The sequence below is a fragment of the Mizuhopecten yessoensis genome, unplaced genomic scaffold (assembly GCF_002113885.1).
Source record: "Mizuhopecten yessoensis strain PY_sf001 unplaced genomic scaffold, ASM211388v2 scaffold11169, whole genome shotgun sequence".
Classification (NCBI taxonomy): domain Eukaryota; kingdom Metazoa; phylum Mollusca; class Bivalvia; order Pectinida; family Pectinidae; genus Mizuhopecten; species Mizuhopecten yessoensis.
This window is the reverse complement of record NW_018408914.1, coordinates 1,718,974-1,740,745: the sequence shown is the minus strand read 5'-3', so window position 1 is coordinate 1,740,745 and position 21,772 is coordinate 1,718,974. Positions and strand designations below refer to the sequence as shown.

At 36.0% G+C, this 21,772-nt stretch overlaps 1 protein-coding gene across 2 annotated transcripts in view; it reads right to left on the bottom strand.

Annotated features, from left to right (window-relative positions):
- Window positions 1–21,772, bottom strand: part of LOC110467327 (dynein gamma chain, flagellar outer arm-like) — an 88,229-nt gene that overhangs the window by 45,186 nt on the left and 21,271 nt on the right. Inside the window, exons 27-49 of one of the 2 annotated variants that reach the window (XM_021524428.1) lie at window positions 19,392–19,501; window positions 18,816–19,176; window positions 18,499–18,591; window positions 18,053–18,252; window positions 17,644–17,839; window positions 13,682–13,768; window positions 11,321–11,452; window positions 11,023–11,157; window positions 10,491–10,715; window positions 10,204–10,312; window positions 8,261–8,329; window positions 6,930–7,126; window positions 6,237–6,335; window positions 5,922–6,059; window positions 5,435–5,655; window positions 4,879–5,069; window positions 4,027–4,166; window positions 3,615–3,825; window positions 3,063–3,322; window positions 2,504–2,590; window positions 2,222–2,329; window positions 1,705–1,791; window positions 918–923 (exon numbers count right to left, since the gene is read on the bottom strand). In XM_021524428.1, coding sequence (XP_021380103.1) covers window positions 918–923; window positions 1,705–1,791; window positions 2,222–2,329; window positions 2,504–2,590; window positions 3,063–3,322; window positions 3,615–3,825; window positions 4,027–4,166; window positions 4,879–5,069; window positions 5,435–5,655; window positions 5,922–6,059; window positions 6,237–6,335; window positions 6,930–7,126; window positions 8,261–8,329; window positions 10,204–10,312; window positions 10,491–10,715; window positions 11,023–11,157; window positions 11,321–11,452; window positions 13,682–13,768; window positions 17,644–17,839; window positions 18,053–18,252; window positions 18,499–18,591; window positions 18,816–19,176; window positions 19,392–19,501 — 3,462 coding nt within the window. The remainder of the gene's footprint in view (window positions 1–917; window positions 924–1,704; window positions 1,792–2,221; window positions 2,330–2,503; window positions 2,591–3,062; window positions 3,323–3,614; window positions 3,826–4,026; window positions 4,167–4,878; window positions 5,070–5,434; window positions 5,656–5,921; window positions 6,060–6,236; window positions 6,336–6,929; window positions 7,127–8,260; window positions 8,330–10,203; window positions 10,313–10,490; window positions 10,716–11,022; window positions 11,158–11,320; window positions 11,453–13,681; window positions 13,769–17,643; window positions 17,840–18,052; window positions 18,253–18,498; window positions 18,592–18,815; window positions 19,177–19,391; window positions 19,502–21,772) is intronic. The other variant, XM_021524429.1, reaches the window with a different exon arrangement.

The following is a 21,772-nucleotide window of genomic DNA, read 5'->3' as shown; positions in this document are numbered from 1 at the left end:
GATTTACATCTGGTATCTTTGCATGATTTGAAGACCATTCACTTTCAGGCAATTTCAAGTATACATTGGTTAGACTGGCACAGCTAAATTGGTTAACTTACAGTAATCTTCATAAAATCATTTTGATATTCTAGCCAGATCTGATTTCAGGACTTTATTATTTACACATACCCAGGTATATAAAGCGTCCGGTATCAAAGGAAGTATGTTAGTCATGTTTTCTACTCTTGGCAGGCAAGTTGTGATAAGAGAATAAATGTAGCCAACATCTAGATTTATAATCGAACATTCAACAACAAATCATCTAGCTCCACTCCAAAAACGAGTTGTTTCAATCAAAATGAAGGAGCTTAAGTGAACATGATAGAAATGGAGGATGATTGTTGGTACTCAGACCAGGCCACTTCCTACGCCTAGCACCCTGTCAATAGCAGAATATAGATCACTCCAATCAAACATAGCTCAATTTTACACTCACTTCCATTATGTTTGTGTACTGAAATAGTACAGAGAACATATTTGATTAAAAAAACTGTCTTAAGAAAAAAGTGCATTTAACTGGTTTTACATACAGAAAAATTGGTACATCTTGTACCACTAACAATGAAATAATATTTATAAATCTCTGTCAAAGATCTGTGTTTGTAAAAAGTTTCAACATTTCCATCTTGTACCACTAACAATGAAATAATATTTATAAATCTCTGTCAAAGATCTGTGTTTGTAAAAAGTTTCAACATTTCCATTAAAACCTCACTTGCCAGTGTATTTATTGGTGATTTTGTGATCAGTTAGAGCAGTATACACATATTTAAGAGATAGTTAACAAATTATCTATGGCTTTATTTATCTACAGACTACATTCCATTTTGTCTATAGATGCAAAGTCACTCAGAGATGTACTATATCTGACCTACCTTTTCCTGGGAGAACCAAGGAAGAGAATAAAACAGTGATTTATACATCAGTTACAAGTCACTTTCACAATACATTATTATAGTACATTTAATGCCTTTACGAAGCCACCCTCAAGTTAAACCTCTCGTATAACATTTTAAAATGTCTTCTCCATGATAGAAACAGTTTACCCGCCTTGAGAGACAACTTTTAATCAGCTTAAGTGTTGTTTCTTAAAGTATACAGTATACAAAAACATTAATTAGTAGAATATCTGAGATGTCAAGATATATTCCTAGCAGATCTGTTATTTTGAGGGTGCCAGTGATCGGGCGTGCTTGTTTTCTGACCCTATCACTATACTGGTATTGTGGTATGTGTCTGTTAATTAGTATTACGTTGTGTGCCATTCTCTCAATGTGGTTGGAACCATGGATTGTAACTTCAATGTCTGTCCATCCTGTGTTAGTGAGGATACAGAGAAGCCTGTTTCAATCAAACTTGTGCAGCAGCAAAATTTACAAAATATGACAGATATCAAAATTTTGTTAGGAAAAGAATTGTTTTTGGTCAGGACCAAATGAATTGTTTGTGATAGGAGCATCCAAATGCAAGTGTTGGGAAAAGTTCATATTTAGTAGTTTGTAAACATTATAGGATGGAGACATATTCTAAAACCTTGTGTTAGACAACTGAACAAACGTGTACAGTTAGTCATGATTTTCTTGATTCGCTGAGACTTGGGTGGGGTAACACGACCAGGTAGTACTGAGTACATGGAGATCTTAGCTGTAACACTATACATACATGTATCTCTTGTGGAGTTCTACTCTCTATCCAGGCATCAGCCAAAGGTTTCCATCCCAGGACGTCTTTGTCCAGGTACACTATACCCTGTAATCAATAGACATCAAAACACTTAACAGGCGAGTCAACACTACAGGTAAACAATACATATATCAGTAGGTTTTTGTTTGTTTTGATTTTTCAATAGAATATTATACAATACTTTCATCATAATTTCTACAAGTCTTATCACATCCTTAAATGACCGAAGTTGCTAAAAGGATGTAAAACTCAATACACCAAACAAAATCTATTGTAATTACATTAATGGCAAAAACCTTGTTACAAATAAAAATTGTAGTTGGAAAGCAATGAAGTCAAGCCTGAGCGAGTAATGTTGATTTGTAACTAACACATCCTTTAAATTTACCACAGGTATACATGTATTTAGACACTGATTTCTCACTAAAAGATCCTATATTTTTATCATGGGTATACAGGTATTTAGATGAATTTATTACTACAAATGTTAACTCACAGATCTAGCAATGGTGGCGGGGGAGGCATCATCCAGACTGTCTGTCTCAAATATCAGGATGATATTGTCCGACAAAAATAGCTTGTCTCCATTCTTTAGGTGTAATACCTGTATATAAATTAATTTGTTACAAAACTATTAATGCTGTCAGTCACACTTTATAGTGCGTAGAGAGCTCTGAAATAAAACTACATAAATCATTTCATTTACTGAGATATGACATCTTCCAAAATAAATTGATACAAAACGGTTGTGTTCTTTGACTCAGTATGTGACGCCTACCTTGTCTCCGCTGAGGATACTGTTGAAATTGTCTGCCCAGCCCTGGTTGAGAGGCCCATCTAGACACAGCCATGTGGTACTCAGGTTCTGTACAAACAAGTGTTACAATTATAAGTCTTATGGACAGACATATTCCACATACATTCATCTTACTGGCAGGATTTAAATAAATATTTCTTTCTTGACATATTAGTTGTCAATTGATGGTTGGGACTGATTTTATAAGGAACAATTTTTTTTTAAACATATACAATTTTGCTTTACCAGGACTGGTATTTTAGAAAGGGTACAGCTGAGAATTTTACAAAATCCAGAAATATTTGGACAAAATTTTCTTGGGTTTTCATAAAAACATTGATGTATATGAGCAGGTTTTAGCCAAGACAATGACAAGTCTTCTGGTCAAACTGACTGAAAACATAGAAGGCTCATACATGTTCTGGTACATTATAAAATATAGTAACAAGACAAAAAGGGGTATTCAGACATACCTTTCCGAGGGGGTAATGGTGTTTAGAACCAACCTGTAAGCCGTGAGATTTTGGGTGATCAAACGTACCCTATTAGCCTTCCGGACAGCATTTGTAAAGATGCCGTCTATCCAGTCGTGATTCTGGTTAAGGGAGCCGAACATGAGTGCTTCGTCATCAACCACCATCGGGTTGATCTTGATGAGTTTGTGCATGGACTCTGCTGGATTGGTGGCCCTACTGCCCTGGGACTGACGAGATGTGCCACGCCCAGAGATGGATAGAGAGTCCACCAGGGTCTGGATACAGGTACTCTTACCACTGCCCGGGGGTCCCGCTACGATTACACCTGTTGAAAGGTAATCAATTTGTTGAGAACAATAACTGTTATTATACAATGGCAGGGAGTCAATCTCTTTGCCATATTTTTACAAAATTATTTTGATAATCAAATTCAGAGTAATCATGATAAATAATAAACATTGGACTACCGCAGCATTTATTCATGATGTCACTTCCATTATTTTTTAAAGATATTTTTGAAAATAAATGGCTAACATATGGATGCAAGCTGTAATCCTAGATAATTAACAACTTATAACTTAAACAAGAAAATTTGATAGTGAATGAAATGTACTGACCATTGTGGACCTGAGAGATGTTGAACAGTTGTTTACACTTGGTCATCCATGGGTCGTGAGCCACCAGGCCCTTGTCAGCTACCTTGTGTTTCAGGGACACGTCAATGTCCGCCCCCCGTGACTTGGCTGACTGTATCTGGGACAGATTAGAGGGAGGCTCCGGCAGGCCAGCAAACACATCATCCAATACCGCCTTAAACAGCTTCACATCCTGTAGGAAACATATAGGTCTTGTGTAAAAACAACATTGTGATGTTTTTGTTGCACAATCTTCTCTTTCTAACTAATATTTAACATGTATAGATACCAGTCTTTATTACTCTTTTTCTTATGTAAAAAATATTTATACAGATAAAAAAAATATTTATGACTGCCTCTTCCTTTAAAATAAGATTAACATTGGCGAGCTTACCCTGCCTGTCAGTCTGGGGGAGATGACCTCTAGGATCGTCTGGGCCACCAGAGCATGTTCTAGTTTACCAGCAGCAGTCATAGGGTTGGGTGTGCCAGTTTTCCTGCTCACTGACGATATCTTTACATTGCTTGAAGCAACTGTAATTATAAAGAGACCATACAAACATAAAGAGATCATCTGAATTGGAAACGTGTTAAGATAAAAGACATTTTTCAAATTACTGGGGTATGTATATGAAAAACAAACAAGCAAATTCGTGGAATTTATATTACTGGGGTATGTATACGAAAAACAAACAAGCAAATTCGTTGAATTTATATCCCCTCTTGCATTGTAGGTTAACATTATTGAGGTTAGGTTTAAACATGTGAGTATCGTGCTGTTGAGACATAATGTACAGCTTGAAACTTGAAGAAAAAAAAGCCTTATACCTCATTAATTATCCGTAAATATGCACAAATCACATCTGTTGACAAAGTTAGCATGAGTCAGATGTGCATACGGAATTTGGTTGAAATATCTGCACAATATCTACAGCAATTATCACACGAAAACCAAAGAGTGCCCAAGAAGGGTGGGAAGACAGAAGAACACAAACACTGTTATCAAGTTTGAAGGGATTTGGCTAAAATTTGCAAGAGTTATTAATTGGAAACTGCAGATAATGAATTTTTCGTTAATCAAGGGGCCATAACTCCACCAAAAAAAGTCCGCTGAAAGTGGTCATCGAACTTGACCGAGCCCTTAAGGCATTTAACCCTGGTACCAGGTTTGAAAGGAACATTATAAACCATTCTATAGAAAAGGTTCTATTTCACAAAATAAAACCAAAGTTTTGACAGAGCATACCGTTCTGTAGACCAGCTAACTTGGTAGGCGCCTCTGAAGCTTGACTTTCTGACCGTGATGTCTCGTCCTTGGTCTTTGATTCTATACGATCCTGGGTTTTCTCATCCCTGACATATTTTCGTTTTTGTAGTGCTCTCTTCAGAACACCCGTCCATGTGGCGATACCAAACAAGTGGTGGAAGTGCTCAGATCTACACAAATACAAAGGGAGATAACTTCACTTCTGTAAATACTATACAGTAATACCTGTCTAGAATAAGCACCACTAGAATCAAAAGATTACTTTTCTTCAAACTAGAAAGATTTTTGTATCAATACGATTAAAGATACTTATAAAATATCAATGTCAAAGAACAGCTAGTTCTTCATTTGATTTGTTATTTTTTAGAGATTACAGAGGAAGTAAAATATGTAAGTGACCAGAGAAGACTGTCAAATATACTATTCAATGTTGATGTTTATGTAAACCAATACTTTTTATGCTTTTGACCAACAGTGGGAACAGTGACTGATGTAGCATACTTAACTAAGGTGTGATAAATCTGTGAAGACTTACAGTTGGTCCTTGGCAAGCTCTGATACAGATTTCAGTCTAGCACCCAGCACTGTTGGAGCACGGAAACCCATGGAGGCACACTTGGCCTTGAGAATGAGACTGAAGTCGGGCTTGATCAGAGATACGGTGCGGAAGAGTGCCCGGACCTCCACAGGTAGATTACATCTAGGGTCGTCCCTATTGATTGTCATATGCATTGCACAACTCTTCTTAACTGAAATCTGAAAAAGGATGATAATATTATCATATATATATACATCCCATCACATCTCAGTTTGCAAAAAACATTAAAGAAAACATACAATTCTTTGAAGTTTATTTTGATGGTAATAAGGTGAAGTCTCTTTTAAGAGATATGTTCTGTGTGAAACAAACTTTTAACTGTCACTTTCTTACATCTTAAGTCAGGGAGCATATAACTGGGCATTTCTGATCACACAAGTATAATACAACTCTAATCAAAAGTGAAATCTTATTGAATGCTTACTTCTTGACCATCGGCCAGAGTGGCATAGGAGTGTCTGGCCTTCATAGCGACCAATACAGCCTCAACATGGTCAAACAGGACTGACAGCGCCTTACGGTGGAGACTCTGAGCTTCATCAAAACAGCACCAACAACCATCCTGTAACATATCAGGTTAACCTACATTTTCAAAAAACTTTGAAACAACAATTGGTAAAAAAAAAGAGCTTATATTGCAAATGTTCAAGGGTGTAAGCAAAATTTGACTTTACACTACTGCAAGTATATAATAAATATGGATATTGTGTAATATTGTTTTCTAATCAAACCTACTTACCATAGCAGTTCCTTGTATTGACCTTGCCAAGGCAGTTGGGTCAAACTCAGGACAGCACTGGACCATACTCAGGAACTGACCAAGAGTGTTAGCCAAACCCTAAGAATACAGCAATGACATAAAAGTGTATTGTACAAAACCATAGAATATCAACAATAGCTTGTAATAGGATTCTGAAAACAAAATATTATAGATAAGTTCTTATTTCATGGAAATCATCATAAAGGTAATTACACGTATTAAGATTGTAATTATAGACAGGTGGTGGTTACAGAGAGGTTCTCTTTATAGACAGGTGGTGGTTACAGAGAGGTTCTCTTTATAGACAGGTGGTGGTTACAGAGAGGTTCTCTTTATAGACAGGTGGTGGTTACAGAGAGGCTCTCTTTATAGACAGGTGGTGGTTACAGAGAAGTTCTCTTTATAGACAGGTGGTGGTTACAGAGAGGTTCTCTTTATAGACATGTGGTGGTTACAGAGAGGTTCTCTTTATAGACAGTTGGTGGTTACAGAGAAGTTTTCTTTATAGACAGATTGTCTTTAAGGCAAGGTCCACTCCACTACATGAAATTATTGTTAGAAATCTGTTGTTCTTGAAACTTTATTTTTATAACAAGGTTTTGAAAATATTTTATTCTTTTTTAAGATCTGAGTTTTTAGAATACTATGCTGTATATTAGTGAGGTTGTGTACCTTGACTGTCTCTGTCTTGCCGACACCGACAGGACCAGACACACAGCTGCCCTGGTAGTTATTGAGGGCCTGCGACATTGTCAGGAAGCAGCGCTCTGTGACGGGGGTCAGGGCCGCCCCAGCATTGGTCCCATAGAACTCATTACCATATATGTATGGGTTGTCCAGGATCCAGATCATGGGCTCCTGGCGGTCCTCTGTGGAAATGTTATAGATCATTATAGGATGCTTTACATATTTATCAAGAAGGATTAGTAAACATTGTGCCATGATCACACGGACATATTAAATAACTGATAATCAATTAAGAATATGTTGTATAATTGAACACTACAACACATACATACCCTTGTACAATAATTTCAAAAATATTTTTAATACTCTAATGAAATGAAAAAATAGAAAATCTAGGTAGTCTATAAATGTACTTTATTTTACTTTCCAATCCTAATTTTGTATCATGCCATGTGGAAAATTGTCATTTGAATATTTTTGCAACAATAAACCTGACACCTCATACCACAGTAAGTACCCTACACCTCAGAAGGTTGTAGACTTGAAGTTAAAAAATGGTAGGAGTTTTATTATAGTATTTATATAAAGGTAAACACAGTAGCAAAACCAGGCAAAACATAGCAAGGGGAAGAAACAACTCACCTGGGTAATGTTACCTTGTGGTGTTAACAGTGCAAAACATATCACCTCATGTGGTATCGTTACACAACTAATTAGATTGCATAGAGGTGATTAGTATCATAGGTTTGGCATGCTAATGCTTTAGATATTATAATGAAATCATAGAGAAATGTGACAGGTTCATTAATATTTGGAGTTAATGTATAAAATATTTCTATGGAGTGAGGAAGGTAGTTTTTGCATATTAGTTGTTAGTTCTATGAAGATATATATATATGTGTGTGGTACTTTAGGGTCTAAAACTAAACCTGTGTCTTGTACCGATATTACCAGAAGTCCTAGTTTAAAATTGTCCAAGGAACATGATTCATATTTCTGGTGGAAACTCATAATTTCTATCCATCAGAATATGTTATCTAGTGATCAGAATGATAATTTCTGGTTATCTGATTGGTATATATTTTTTGGTAACCAAATTAGAAACCCCATAAGCTTTCTGTTGAAAAAGGTAGATTTGACATGTTGTTTGAAGCCGAAAAATATTTGAAGCTCTTAGGAAACTCAGCGATAAATTCTACAACAGTGATGGTATCGTTAAGCCGGCCACCGGAATAAAGCTATACGTCAGACACAAGCTAGGGTATCTACTATACCACTGCCCATCACCCGGCAGTATCTTATACACTCATCCTTACGTATGGCCAAATCATCCAGGCCACTGTCATCCCCAGTGACAGATTCTCGTGGTGTGGGCGTGTCGGAGGCTGTAACAGGGCGTCATGGTAACCACACATGTTAGTTTGGAGGCACACATGGTTATAGAAGTCAAGTCTAGACAAGTGTCATGTAGGAACAGTTGTAACACATGGTTACAGAAGTCAAGTCTAGACAGGTGTCATGTAGGAACAGTTGTACCACATGGTTATAGAAGTCAAGTCTAGACAGGTGCCAAGTAGGTACAGTTGTAACACATGGTTATAGAAGCCAAGTCTAGACAAGTGTCATGTAGGAACAGTTGTAACCCATGGTTATAGAAGTCAAGTCTAGACAAGTGTCGTGTAGGTACAGTTGTAACACATGGTTATAGAAGCCAAGTCTAGACAAGTGTCATGTAGGAACAGTTGTAACACATGGTTACAGAAGTCAAGTCTAGACAGGTGTCATGTAGGAACAGTTGTACCACATGGTTATAGAAGTCAAGTCTAGACAAGTGTCGTGTAGGTACAGTTGTAACACATGGTTATAGAAGCCAAGTCTAGACAAGTGTCATGTAGGAACAGTTGTTACACATGGTTCTAGAAGTCAAGTCTAGACAAGTGTCATGTAGGAACAGTTGTAACACATGGTTATAGAAGACAAGTCTAGACAAGTGTCATGTAGGTACAGTGGTAACACATGGTTATAGAAGTCAAGTCTAGACAGGTGCCAAGTAGGGACAGTTGTAACACATGGTTATAGAGGTCAAGTCTAGACAGGTGTCATGTACGTACAGTTGCAACACATGGTTATAGAAGTCAAGTCTAGACAGGTGCCAAGTAGGTACAGTTGTAACACATGGTTATAGAAGCCAAGTCTAGACAAGTGTCATGTAGGTACAGTTGCAACACATGGTTATAGAAGTCAAGTCTAGACAGGTATCATGTAGGTACAGTTGTAACACATGGTTATAGAAGCCAAGTCTAGACAAGTGTCATGTAGGCACAGTTGTTACACATGTCTATAGAAGTCAAGTCTAGACAAGTGTCATGTAGGAACAGTTGTTACACATGGTCATAGAAGTCAAGTCTAGACAAGTGTCATGTAGGAACAGTTGTTGCACATGGTTATAGAAGTCAAGTCTAGACAAGTGTCGTGTAGGTACAGTTGTAACACATGGTTATAGAAGCCAAGTCTAGACAAGTGTCATGTAGGAACAGTTGTTACACATGGGTATAGAAGTCAAGTCTAGACAAGTGTCATGTAGGAACAGTTGTAACACATGGTTATAGAAGACAAGTCTAGACAAGTGTCATGTAGGTACAGTGGTAACACATGGTTATAGAAGTCAAGTCTAGACAGGTGTCATGTAGGAACAGTTGTACCACATGGTTATAGAAGTCAAGTCTAGACAGGTGCCAAGTAGGTACAGTTGTAACACATGTTTATAGAGGTCAAGTCTAGACAGGTGTCATGTACGTACAGTTGCAACACATGGTTATAGAAGTCAAGTCTAGACAGGTGCCAAGTAGGGACAGTTGTAACACATGGTTATAGAGGTCAAGTCTAGACAAGTGTCATGTAGGTACAGTTGTAACACAAGGCGAGAGGAAAATCATTGCAATTTCACTGCTCATAGATTTATAAATTAATACAGCCATTTAAACAAAGATTATTTTTAAAGGTTGGGAGTTTAAATACAGACAAAACAGTTAGAGCACACATGTACAATTATATAACACACTGATGGAGTCATACATCAATCACAACAATATAGCACAAACAGATTTAATAATGTTCAATCATAACAGATACGGAAATATTTACTCTGAAATATGAATTTTGCAAAAACATTAAGCAATCTTAGAAACAGACTAGGTACGTTGGAATAGTCCTTAAAATAGAGGAGTAATCCTAGGAGTGGACTTGTTAAAGTACTTACCAACAGGGTGGAAATAACACCTGATGCTGCGACGCCATTCAAAGTCTGTCGGCTCACGTAGTTTTCTTGTACACATGTTATCCAAAATATCTCTAAGGTAAAGGAATTGCTGCAAGCAAAAGAAAAAACATGATTTTTTACAAAAACTGACTAACATAAAAAATAAAATAAAAAATCATTGTGTAACTTACTGAGGTGCATCCAAAACGAACATTTACTGAAGCATTTAACAAGATTGATTCCTGTAAAATATATTAAAAACGATAAGGTCACATGTGATGTCTTACCGATATCATACACTCTAGGCGGGCCTTGTGGAGGGGCAACATGGGCTCCTCAATGGTGCGCCAGGCCCCTCGGGACAACACAGTCTGCAGTTTGGACCCTGAAGCAATGTATTTCTTTAGAGTACCCTGGAGAGCCTTGCGATCGTACTTGATTTCCGCGATACCCTGGTCACACTCGCGCGTCCAGTAGTACAGCATGCCCATACGACACACCTGTGCTGGGTACTGTAATACAGACAAACAGTCAAAGTCACTGCAACCACAAGCAATTTGTTTAGAGAAACAGAGTGTTATGATTTCTGATGAACACATATTGATAGGAATAAATATCAAAATTGAAGAGGGATGCAAGAAATCAAAGTTTATAATCGTTTTTGTCAATTATCTTACAAACATTTTCTGTTATCAAATGTTCCTTTACATGTAATCTATTTCATAGAAATATGATCTTGGGAGTAAAAAAAATCTACGTTCTTTTTTAATTGTATGTTGATTTATAACAATAGAAATTGTAGACATAAAGTACATTTACCTTAGACGGCCACTCGTCCATGGCCACTCCATTGTTACAGTCGTGTATGATGTTGATGTTAAGATCTTTGATTGTCTTGGCGACAGACTCCCTCAGTTTTTGTAACCACACCTCCACTCCGTCGGTGAGGAACACCTGTCGTGAGCAATAAAATTAAACTTAGCACCATTGTCCATTTTCTATATTTTTACAATTAATACAAACAAAATGTCTCTCTCGTGTCATAGACCAAATATACTTACAGACTCGGTCTCTGGGACTACTGGCTATTTCTCACGATTTTGACAATGAAGCCTACCTTGTCCTGCAATAAAACAAGCTCGCCCTCGGCACTGCTAACAGCTACCGCATCCCTGAACACGCTGTCCTCTACAATTCCCTCTGACGGCATGAATGCTGGGGCATGGGCTATGGTACTGGGGTTCATACTCTGTAAACAGTGTAATGGTCACATTCAAAATTATTTCAATATCAATAAAACAAAAAAAAGAATTCATCTGTTTTGATAATATTCTATAAGATAATCAAAATCAGTTTTGATTTCAGATATACATATAAAATAATGAACTATAATGCAAGAATCAAAGGTGTTCTTATTCTAAGCTATTTACTTTAATATTTCAGATAAAGTCATGGTTCAAATTTTCGTACAATTGATCTCACAGTATTCACTTAGTTAGATACTGAAATGTTACAGAGAAAAAACAATCAAAGAACAACTTCAGAAACCTTTAAGTTCTAAATGGAACCTTTTTTTGGTCTTAAAATTAAGCTGAAAAATAATGTGAGCTTCTAGAATTGAACATAGTTATTAAAAAAAAAAAAACCCGGTAAAATCATGCTTTTAAATGTATCACATCAAATATTTACTAATCAATTGAATAATCTCTAATATGGAGATTTCATGGCATGCAAAAGTAAACTGTCATGTGAATTAGAATGAATTCTGAAAAAGTATTTAATGTTCAAAATCGTGCAATTGTCATTCAACAGTAGTTAAAAATACGAATAAATGAAAGACAGACAAACGACAGAATAAACAGTATACTGTAAATAAAAATAATAAGTCACAAGGTTAATATAATGATATATATCAATCCTCTCAACCCTATTTTTCCATTGTGGATTGTTCCAAATAATGAACTAGAACACTGACAGGTCAGTAAGGGCCCCGTCTTGTGGCAATATATCCCCCATAATCATCAAGAAGCAATCTGCCCATATAGCTGAGCTTGACGTTTGACATTTGGACTTCAAAAAGAATCGCAAGGTAGAAAAAAATACATTTTACATGTACTATGATGTGAGTCTTGTTTCCTCCCACCTCAATATTTGCTTGGCTAACAGAAATGTAAATACTGGTGCAATATTCATTTGTTAGCTTTGATTTGTTTTATTTCACTTTCAATACCTCCTCCATCAAGAGCAAGGGTCAAAGTCAGAGATCCACTTTGTCTTTGACCTTTAAACCCAAATGACCTTGACCTTTAAGACAGTGACCCTGATCTTTGGTCAGTTGACTTTTTCTTTAATTCTGACCAACTTTGCTTCTTAATGTCATAACATAATGTTCATCAGTGAAAAGATACAAAATTTGACCTTAACTTTTGACGCAGTGACCTTGAACTTTGGTCAAATGACTCCTTGTTTAATTCGGACCAAGATTGCTTCAAAGTGTCCAAACGAAATGTTCACCAGTGAAAAGACATTTAATTTGACCTTGACCTTTAACCAAGTGACCTTGACCTTAAGTCAGTTGACTCTTTGTTAAATTCAGACCAACTTTGCTTCATAATGTCATAACAAAATGTTTATCAGGGAAAAGAAACAAAATTTGACCTTTGACCTTGACCCTTGGTCATTTCAGACTCCTTGTTTAATTCCATCAACATTGGTTCATAATGTCCTCACGAAATGTTCATCAGTGAAAAGTTACAAAATTTAACCTTTACCTTTGACCCAATGACCTTGACCTTTGGTCAGTTGACTCCCTGTTTAATTCTGACCAACTTTGGTCATGTCATAACAAAATGTTCATCAGTGAAAAGATGCAAAATTAGACCTTGGCCTTTGAACCTATGACCTTGACCTTGACTTTTACCTCAGTGTGTCTTTTTGTTTAATTCCAACCAACTTTGCTTCATAATGTCATAAAATGCTCATTAGTAAAAAGCTACAAAATTTGATCTTGACCTTTGACACTGACCTCTGACCGGATGACCTTGACCTTTGGTCAGTTGACTCCTTGTTTAATTTTTACCAACTTTGCTTCATAATGTCATAACAAAATGTTTACCAGTTAAGAGCAAACAAATTTGAATTTTTTAATGTTAAAATCCAAGATGGTTGATAGCAGCTATTTTGAATCAGATCTGTCCGAAAATTACCAAGCAGAACTAAGATACATGGGAAATCATCTTGTAAAATTTTAAAAACATACTCCATTTACTTCCATCAATTTTGTGCAAAAGAAAAAAAACCAGACGGACGGACGGACAACCTGATTACTATAGGGCAGCCGCATCTTTGTTGCGGGGCCCTAATTAGACCATTCTACAGTGGTGTATAGGGTGAAAAGGTAGATATAAAATACTACAATAATTAAATGCAAGTAAATTGAATAAAAACAAAAAGGTTAAAAGACTGTTTAGTATCTTACACTCTTAGAAGTTACGTTTTTTTTGCCTCTCGTTTTGAGAATGGATTGACTAGTTTCTTTTTTGGCCATTTTTTGTTGTACTCGTTGCTACAAACAAAACAGTCAACATCAGCACCGTCACATCCTATGATCCTTGTTGTCTGAATGTACATTTCCCTTCTTAATACCAGGTATCTCAAAGTCATGTTTTGGTTTTGCACATATTATTTGTATACATTTAAAAAAATACATTTGGTATAATCAGCTTATCTCTAACCTAACCAAGGTCTGACTTCATGTTCCAAACCTTAAATTAAAAAACACCAATAATTAAAGGGAGACATCAAGCTCACTCATACAGATTGCCTACAATAGCTATTTGTCAGTCATCTTTTTGCCTACTGTAAGCCCTGTCATACAGATTGTATACAATAGCTATATATTTGTCAGCCATTTCTCTGCCTACTGTATAAAGCCCTGTCATACAGATAGTCTACAATATCTATATATTTGTCAGCCATTTCTCTGCCTATTTATAAAGCCCTGTCATACAGATTGTCTACAATAGCTATATATTTGTCGGCTATTTCTCTGCCTTCTTATAAAGCCCTGTCATACAGATTGTATACAATAGCTATAAATTTGTCAGCCATTTCTCTGCCTACTTATAAAGCCCTGTCATACAGATTGTCTACAATAGCTATATCTTTGTCCGCCATTTCTCTGCCTACTGTACGCCCGGTCATACAGATTATCAACAATAACTATAATGTTTGTCAGCCACCATTTTGCATATTGTTAGCTGTCTCATACGGATTGTATACAATTGCTATTTATCAGCTATCTCTTTGCATACTGTTAGCTGTCTCATACAGATTGTATACAATTGCTATTTATCAGCTATCTCTGTGCATACTGTTAGCTTACTAATACAGATTGTATTCAATTGCTATTTATCACCTATTTACAGATTGTATACAATTGCTATTTATCAGCTTTCTACAGATTGTATACAATTGCTATTTATCAGCTATCTACAGATTATATACAATTGCTATTTATCAGCTATCTCTTTGCATACTGTTAGCTGTCTCATACAGATTGAATACAATTGCTATTTATCACCTATTTACAGATTGTATACAATTGCTATTTATCAGCTATCTCTTTGCATACTGTTTGCTTTCTAATACAGATTGTATATAATTGCTATTTATCAGCTTTCTACAGATTGGATACAATTGATATTTATCAGCTATCTACAGATTGGATACAATTGATATTTATCATCTATCTCTTTGCATACTATTAGCTGTCTCATACAGATTGAATACAATTGCTATTTATCAGCTTTCTACACATTGTATACAATTGCTATTTATCAGCTATCTCTTTGCATACTGTTTGCTTACTAATACAGATTGTATACAATTGCTATTTATCACCTATATACAGATTGTATTCAATTGCTATTTATCAGCTATCTCTTTGCATACTGTCAGCTGTCTCATACAGATTGTATACAATTGCTATTTATCAGCTATCTCTTTGCATACTGTTAGCTGTCTCATACAGATTGTATACAATTGCCATTTATCAGCTATCTCTTCCCATGCAGTGAGCTTACTCGTACATGGCTATATGTCAGCTATATCTTCCCATGTAGTGAGCTTACTCATACATAGCTATATGTCAGCTATGTATGAGTGAGCATACTGCATGGGAAGAGATAGCTGACATATAGCTATGTGTGAGTAAGCTCACTACATGGGAGGATATAGCTGACATATAGCTATCTCTTCCCATGCAGTATGCTCACTCATACATAGCTATATGTCAGCTATCTCTTCCCATGCAGTATNATCTACAGATTGTATACAATTGCTATTTATCACCTATATACAGATTGTATAGTTATCACCTATATACAGATTGTATTCAATTGCTATTTATCAGCTATCTCTTTGCATACTGTTAGCTGTCTCATACAGATTATATACAATTGCCATTTATCAGCTATCTCTGTGCATACTGCTCACTCATACATAGCTATATGTCAGCTATATCTTCCCATGTAGTGAGCTTACTCATACATAGCTATATGTCAGCTATCTCTTCCCATGCAGTGAGCTCACTCATACATAGCTATATGTCAGCTATCTCTTCCCATGCAGTGCGAAGATCTTAGTTCGTTACTATACTACTATAGTATGTCAGATACATTACATACAACTGTCACAAGTTTACCCCTGGGAGTTTGTATTATACTAAACCAACACATTTGTTCCTCTGATGATTGCTGTCAAGTTCTGAATGTTTCCTTACATCTGTCAATGCTTTTTGTTTTTAGTTATTATTGTACATGCTGGTTTTTTCTTCTGTAATCGAATTTGCAGATTGATGGAAGTAAGTGGAAATGTAACTATTTCTCTATCTCCCTTACCAATGGTGTTCATGTCAATATGGATAATAGTGTACACCATTACCAGTACTTACAGAAAATTGATGACACAAAGCATGGATTTAGTTTATTATGAAGCAGATAAAAAGGTTTGATAAAAAGAAGTAAAATATGAAGGGTTAAATTACTTTTAGGATACAAAGGATATATCTTAAACATCATAAATATTAAAGAAATTTATAAAAAGCACTTGAAACCCATATTTTTATAAATATAAAGTGAAAAAGAACTTCAAAATCCCAATTAGAATGGAGTTTCCCATGAAACTAGATATGTAACTACAGTTGTATTTATTTTGATTACCTTAAAATTAAATGTTAAACAAAACAAGTCCTTATGCCCTCTAAACCTCTTAACCACATATATACGTTAACACCAGTGAAATATTATTTCTATACCAGTTGAACTTGACCAGTAATGTTATAATCTACCTCTATTGTCCCATATATGAGCCCCGCCCTTCACCACACCTTACTTACGGACTTAGACCTTGTGGTGGGTGTGGGGGTGAGCTCCCACGTAATGTGATAGGGTGGGGACTTGTGCCCCGGGGACTTGGAGAGACAGAAAGGAGACAGACAGTGATTAATTTTGTATATGAAAAGTACCTTCTTTACATGACGTAATGGTGTCATTAATTCATTTGCAAGCTGTGGGGAAAAAATGTCTTGTCAAATTGTTGTCTTTAAAGTGAACTATCAAAACTCTTCCAGGGATCCTGGTGCAAACTATTCAAACTTCAAATTGTTCTTCCTTACATTTTTGGTTTTCAATATATCGTTATTTCTAAACATAAATGACAATGGACAACCAAGACAATGGTATAATAATGAAAGTGTACAACTCATATCGTACATTTTAAATGAATTATTTTTCTAACAAATTTTGATGCTCGGTTCTATTTCGATAAATGCCTTTAACCAACCGGAGACTTCCAGATGTGTACAATTGAAATATCTACAAGACAGAATACTACATAATACAGTATGCTTCAACTGTGACAGGACAATACACTCAACACAATACAGTATATTTCTCCTGTAAATACATGACAAGGTAAAACACGAAAATTAACACTTCATGTATCCTGTAAATAAGTGACAAGACAAAACATAAATTGTTCAAAGAAATGTTACCTGTAAATATGTGACGGGACAATACAGGTGTGCAAACGAGTATACTAAGCTAATAAGCTATCGTATATAGGTATTTACATGTACCATGTATCACTAAGGAAGAGCTTCATAAAAAGCAATGCTAATGGCTAAACAAAATATGTGCTATGGAAGAAACAGGATACCGGGTAAATAATGTTGAAATGAAAAGTATCATGTTCTTTCCATTAAGCTTACATATTTCAGTATCAATTTGTATCTGCCTGATACACTTAATCACCTGATTTTCTAACTTTCATCTTCCATACATAATCAAAGTGAGATATAATATTATAATAGCCTCCACCTCACATCTGTAATCTAACACCTATTACAAAAATGTACAATGATTTCTAATTCAGACTTACATAAATCTCTGTCAGTCGTTTGTCTATCTTGTGTGGTGCATTGTTGTTTGGTGAGAGTGCAGAAGATGTCCGCACCCTTGACCCTGTGGGGGTACGCACCCCTGTACGTGATTGGCCAAAACCAACCTCATCTGTTGGTTCATCTAGTGTGTTTGCCTCTTCCAGTCGTACATCATGGATGCTGCTGAATAAAGACCTACAAACAAATAAATAAATACAAAAAGTAATTTTAATGAACAATTTTGTGCTACAGTATATTACCTTTTGACACAGACAACTTCTTTTTAAATTTGATTCTCGTCTTAAGAACTGTATGCTAATACCTAAGATCAAATCTTTGAATTCATTAGGTTTTTTTTTATTTTGTCACATGCTGTCACATAGCCATTTCTAGAAGATCACAACATACTTGAGGTGAGGCCGAACAGACTCAAGGTCATTTGGACGGCTCATGATGGCCAGGAGGATGGGGTCTGACACATAGTAAAATCTAGGGAAGGCCCGCCTCTTGTTGTCAAGGTAGCCCATCAATGATTTAAAACAGATCTCCAACTCCTCATGGATGTTCTTGAGGAGGACAGCTTTAGGCACCTCGCCACCATAGCAACACTGGAAACAGACAGGATATGGCATTGATATATGGATATTTAGTTTGATAGTTTTTAATTCTCAACATGATATTCTGGTAATGAATTATGATATCATTTGTGATATGAATTTTTTCTGTATTTTTGTGAAGTAGAACAATTGTATGCATTGCACATTTCGCAGTCCTAGATAATTTGATGGTATATGTTATAGGTCAATAATGAACATTTTACTAAGATGGTCTCCAGCCCATATAAACAGTGGTACCTGTAAAACATTCCTAGTTTCAAAGTCTCTCTTCATCAGTTTTGTCCAGCTCTTGTCTGTTCTGGCAAACCTTTTGGCCTCTTGGGGTAATTCCTATAAAACAAAATTACCTGCATGAACCGTTTGATTTCCTGCTATTTTGTGTACAGCTGTGAGCAGTATTATCTTCTATACAAGTTTTTTCATTGAAGATATACATGTATAAATGTTAAGCTCTAAATTTACAATTTCAACTATCTTTAACAGAATCAAGCGTATCACTGCACTAAGCTTACCAGGTAGTTTGAAATCTGTAATAACATATCTAAAAGCATTACCTTAGCTGCAATGGAGTTACTGAACACTGCCTCCAGGTACTGCCACACGTCCTGAACTTCAAGCCACTGTTCCAATACCTCCGCCACAGTTTTCAGTTTTTCTGCCCAGCCTGCAGCTTCATCCCTTAGTGGACCAATGTAACGTGACGTTAACATGTTGGCGAGTAAAGCCTGGGCATCCTCCAGCTGTTCCAATAAACGTTCTGTAGACACCTTGTCCAGGTACATAGGCCCTCGCTTCTTGTAATGTTCAAATGTGAGTACCTGTTCATTCCACTCCTCCTCTGTCACTCGCATCTTTATCTCCAGTTCTAACTCTCGACTGGCTCCTCTACAGATCTCTTCAATCTCCAACTTGTGTCTGGATCAGAGAGTTAGTACAATGTGAAACAACTGTAATGTTATTTGATAGCAACACAACATGGAAATATAAGCTAGATACCAAGAGAAATTGTTTTTGACAAATCACTTCAAGTTACGAAACCATTGAAGTCAGTGACAAGAAGATAGGCCTTCATTGTAACAAGGTTTGACTTGAGAGCAGGAATTAGACCACTACTGGTTATGATAACTTACTTGATGAGGCCGATGTCCAGCAGATGGAGCAGTTTGAAAACATTGGCCTCTAACTGGAAGGAGCTGCCGGTCACCCTCATCACTTCAAGCCAGTGGCGGTTCCGAATTTCCTACAAAGACAGGAAAACTATCAGGGCATGCACAGGTCAATTCCTACAGGAAGGCATCAGTTGCTTCCAAAATTCATACTTCGCAGAGAGAGGTATATCAAAGGGATACATCCCTGTTTCATGACCACAAAACAAGTGTAGACAAGTTTGAAATGTAGATTTAATGTGATACTGGTTTGTAAGTTTCATGATTTAAAGAAATGTATTAATACTACTGATAGAGATTACTGTTATGTGTATGAAATTGAATGGTTAGTGGTAATTAAAATGAAAAAATGGAATAGGTTAATTATGTCCATAATGGAATTTCTGGAAAAATAAACAAATATGAGATACGTAATATTAAAATCTTGTTTACATTCTTAGAAACATATTCTAGAAAACAAGATTAATGTTTCGAAATATTTATGCGCTGAAAATCAAACTGAAAAATAAACAGCTACCACAGCATTCAATAGAAAATATAATTAGATTCTCCATTTGTAAATCCGTCCTAAAGAATATAACAGTTTTAACATCAAGACATATGTTTTCAATTATTAATTTTACAGTTGAATTTGACAATAAATTATGTTAGTAAAGCCCTTGATTAAATAAGTCTGTGTATGGTGGTGATTAACGAAGCAATGTTAATCATGGTACATGTTATTAGCTTGTCTATTAACATGCAACTTTCATCGGTGAATTGAGATATTGGTTCTACTTAAGATGGAAATGTATTATAAGCATGAGTAGATGATAACTGATTACAGCATTATATATAACAATATTGGGATTGGGGTTAAGGTTATACACAAAACCATAACATAAAGGTGTATACATTTTCTTACTGGCTCATAACAGATACTGACTACATCAATAGGTTTCCAGTACAGGTAAGACATCTTCTTTATAGCAGATACTGACTACATCAATAGGTTTCCAGTACAGGTAAGACATCTTCCATATAACAGATACTGACTACATCAATAGGTTTCCAGTACAGGTAAGACATCTTCCTTATAACAGATACTGACTACATCAATAGGTTTCCAGTACAGGTAAGACATCTTCCTTATAACAGATACTGACTACATCAATAGGTTTCCAGTACAGGTAAGACATCTTCCTTATAACAGATACTGACTACATCAATAGGTTTCCAGTACAGGTAAGACATCTTCCTTATAACAGATACTGACTACATCAATAGGTTTCCAGTACAGGTAAGACATCTTCCTTATAACAGATACTGACTACATCAATAGGTTTCCAGTACAGGTAAGACATCTTCCTTATAACAGATACTGACTACATCAATAGGTTTCCAGTACAGGTAAGACATCTTCCTTATAACAGATACTGACTACATCAATAGGTTTCCAGTACAGGTAAGACATCTTCCTTATAACAGATACTGACTACATCAATAGGTTTCCAGTACAGGTAAGACATCTTCCTTATAACAGATACTGACTACATCAATAGGTTTCCAGTACAGGTAAGACATCTTCCTTATAACAGATACTGACTACATCAATAGGTTTCCAGTACAGGTAAGACATCTTCCTTATAACAGATACTGACTACATCAATAGGTTTCCAGTACAGGTAAGACATCTTCCTTATAACAGATACTGACTACATCAATAGGTTTCCAGTACAGGTAAGACATCTTCCTTATAACAGATACTGACTACATCAATAGGTTTCCAGTACAGGTAAGACATCTTCCTTATAACAGATACTGACTACATCAATAGGTTTCCAGTACAGGTAAGACATCTTCCTTATAACAGATACTGACTACATCAATAGGTTTCCAGTACAGGTAAGACATCTTCCTTATAACAGATACTGACTACATCAATAGGTTTCCAGTACAGGTAAGACATCTTCCTTATAACAGATACTGACTACATCAATAGGTTTCCAGTACAGGTAAGACATCTTCCTTATAACAGATACTGACTACATCAATAGGTTTCCAGTACAGGTAAGACATCTTCCTTATAACAGATACTGACTACATCAATAGGTTTCCAGTACAGGTAAGACATCTTCCTTATAACAGATACTGACTACATCAATAGGTTTCCAGTACAGGTAAGACATCTTCCTTATAACAGATACTGACTACATCAATAGGTTTCCAGTACAGGTAAGACATCTTCCTTATAACAGATACTGACTACATCAATAGGTTTCCAGTACAGGTAAGACATCTTCCTTATAACAGATACTGACTACATCAATAGGTTTCCAGTACAGGTAAGACATCTTCCTTATAAC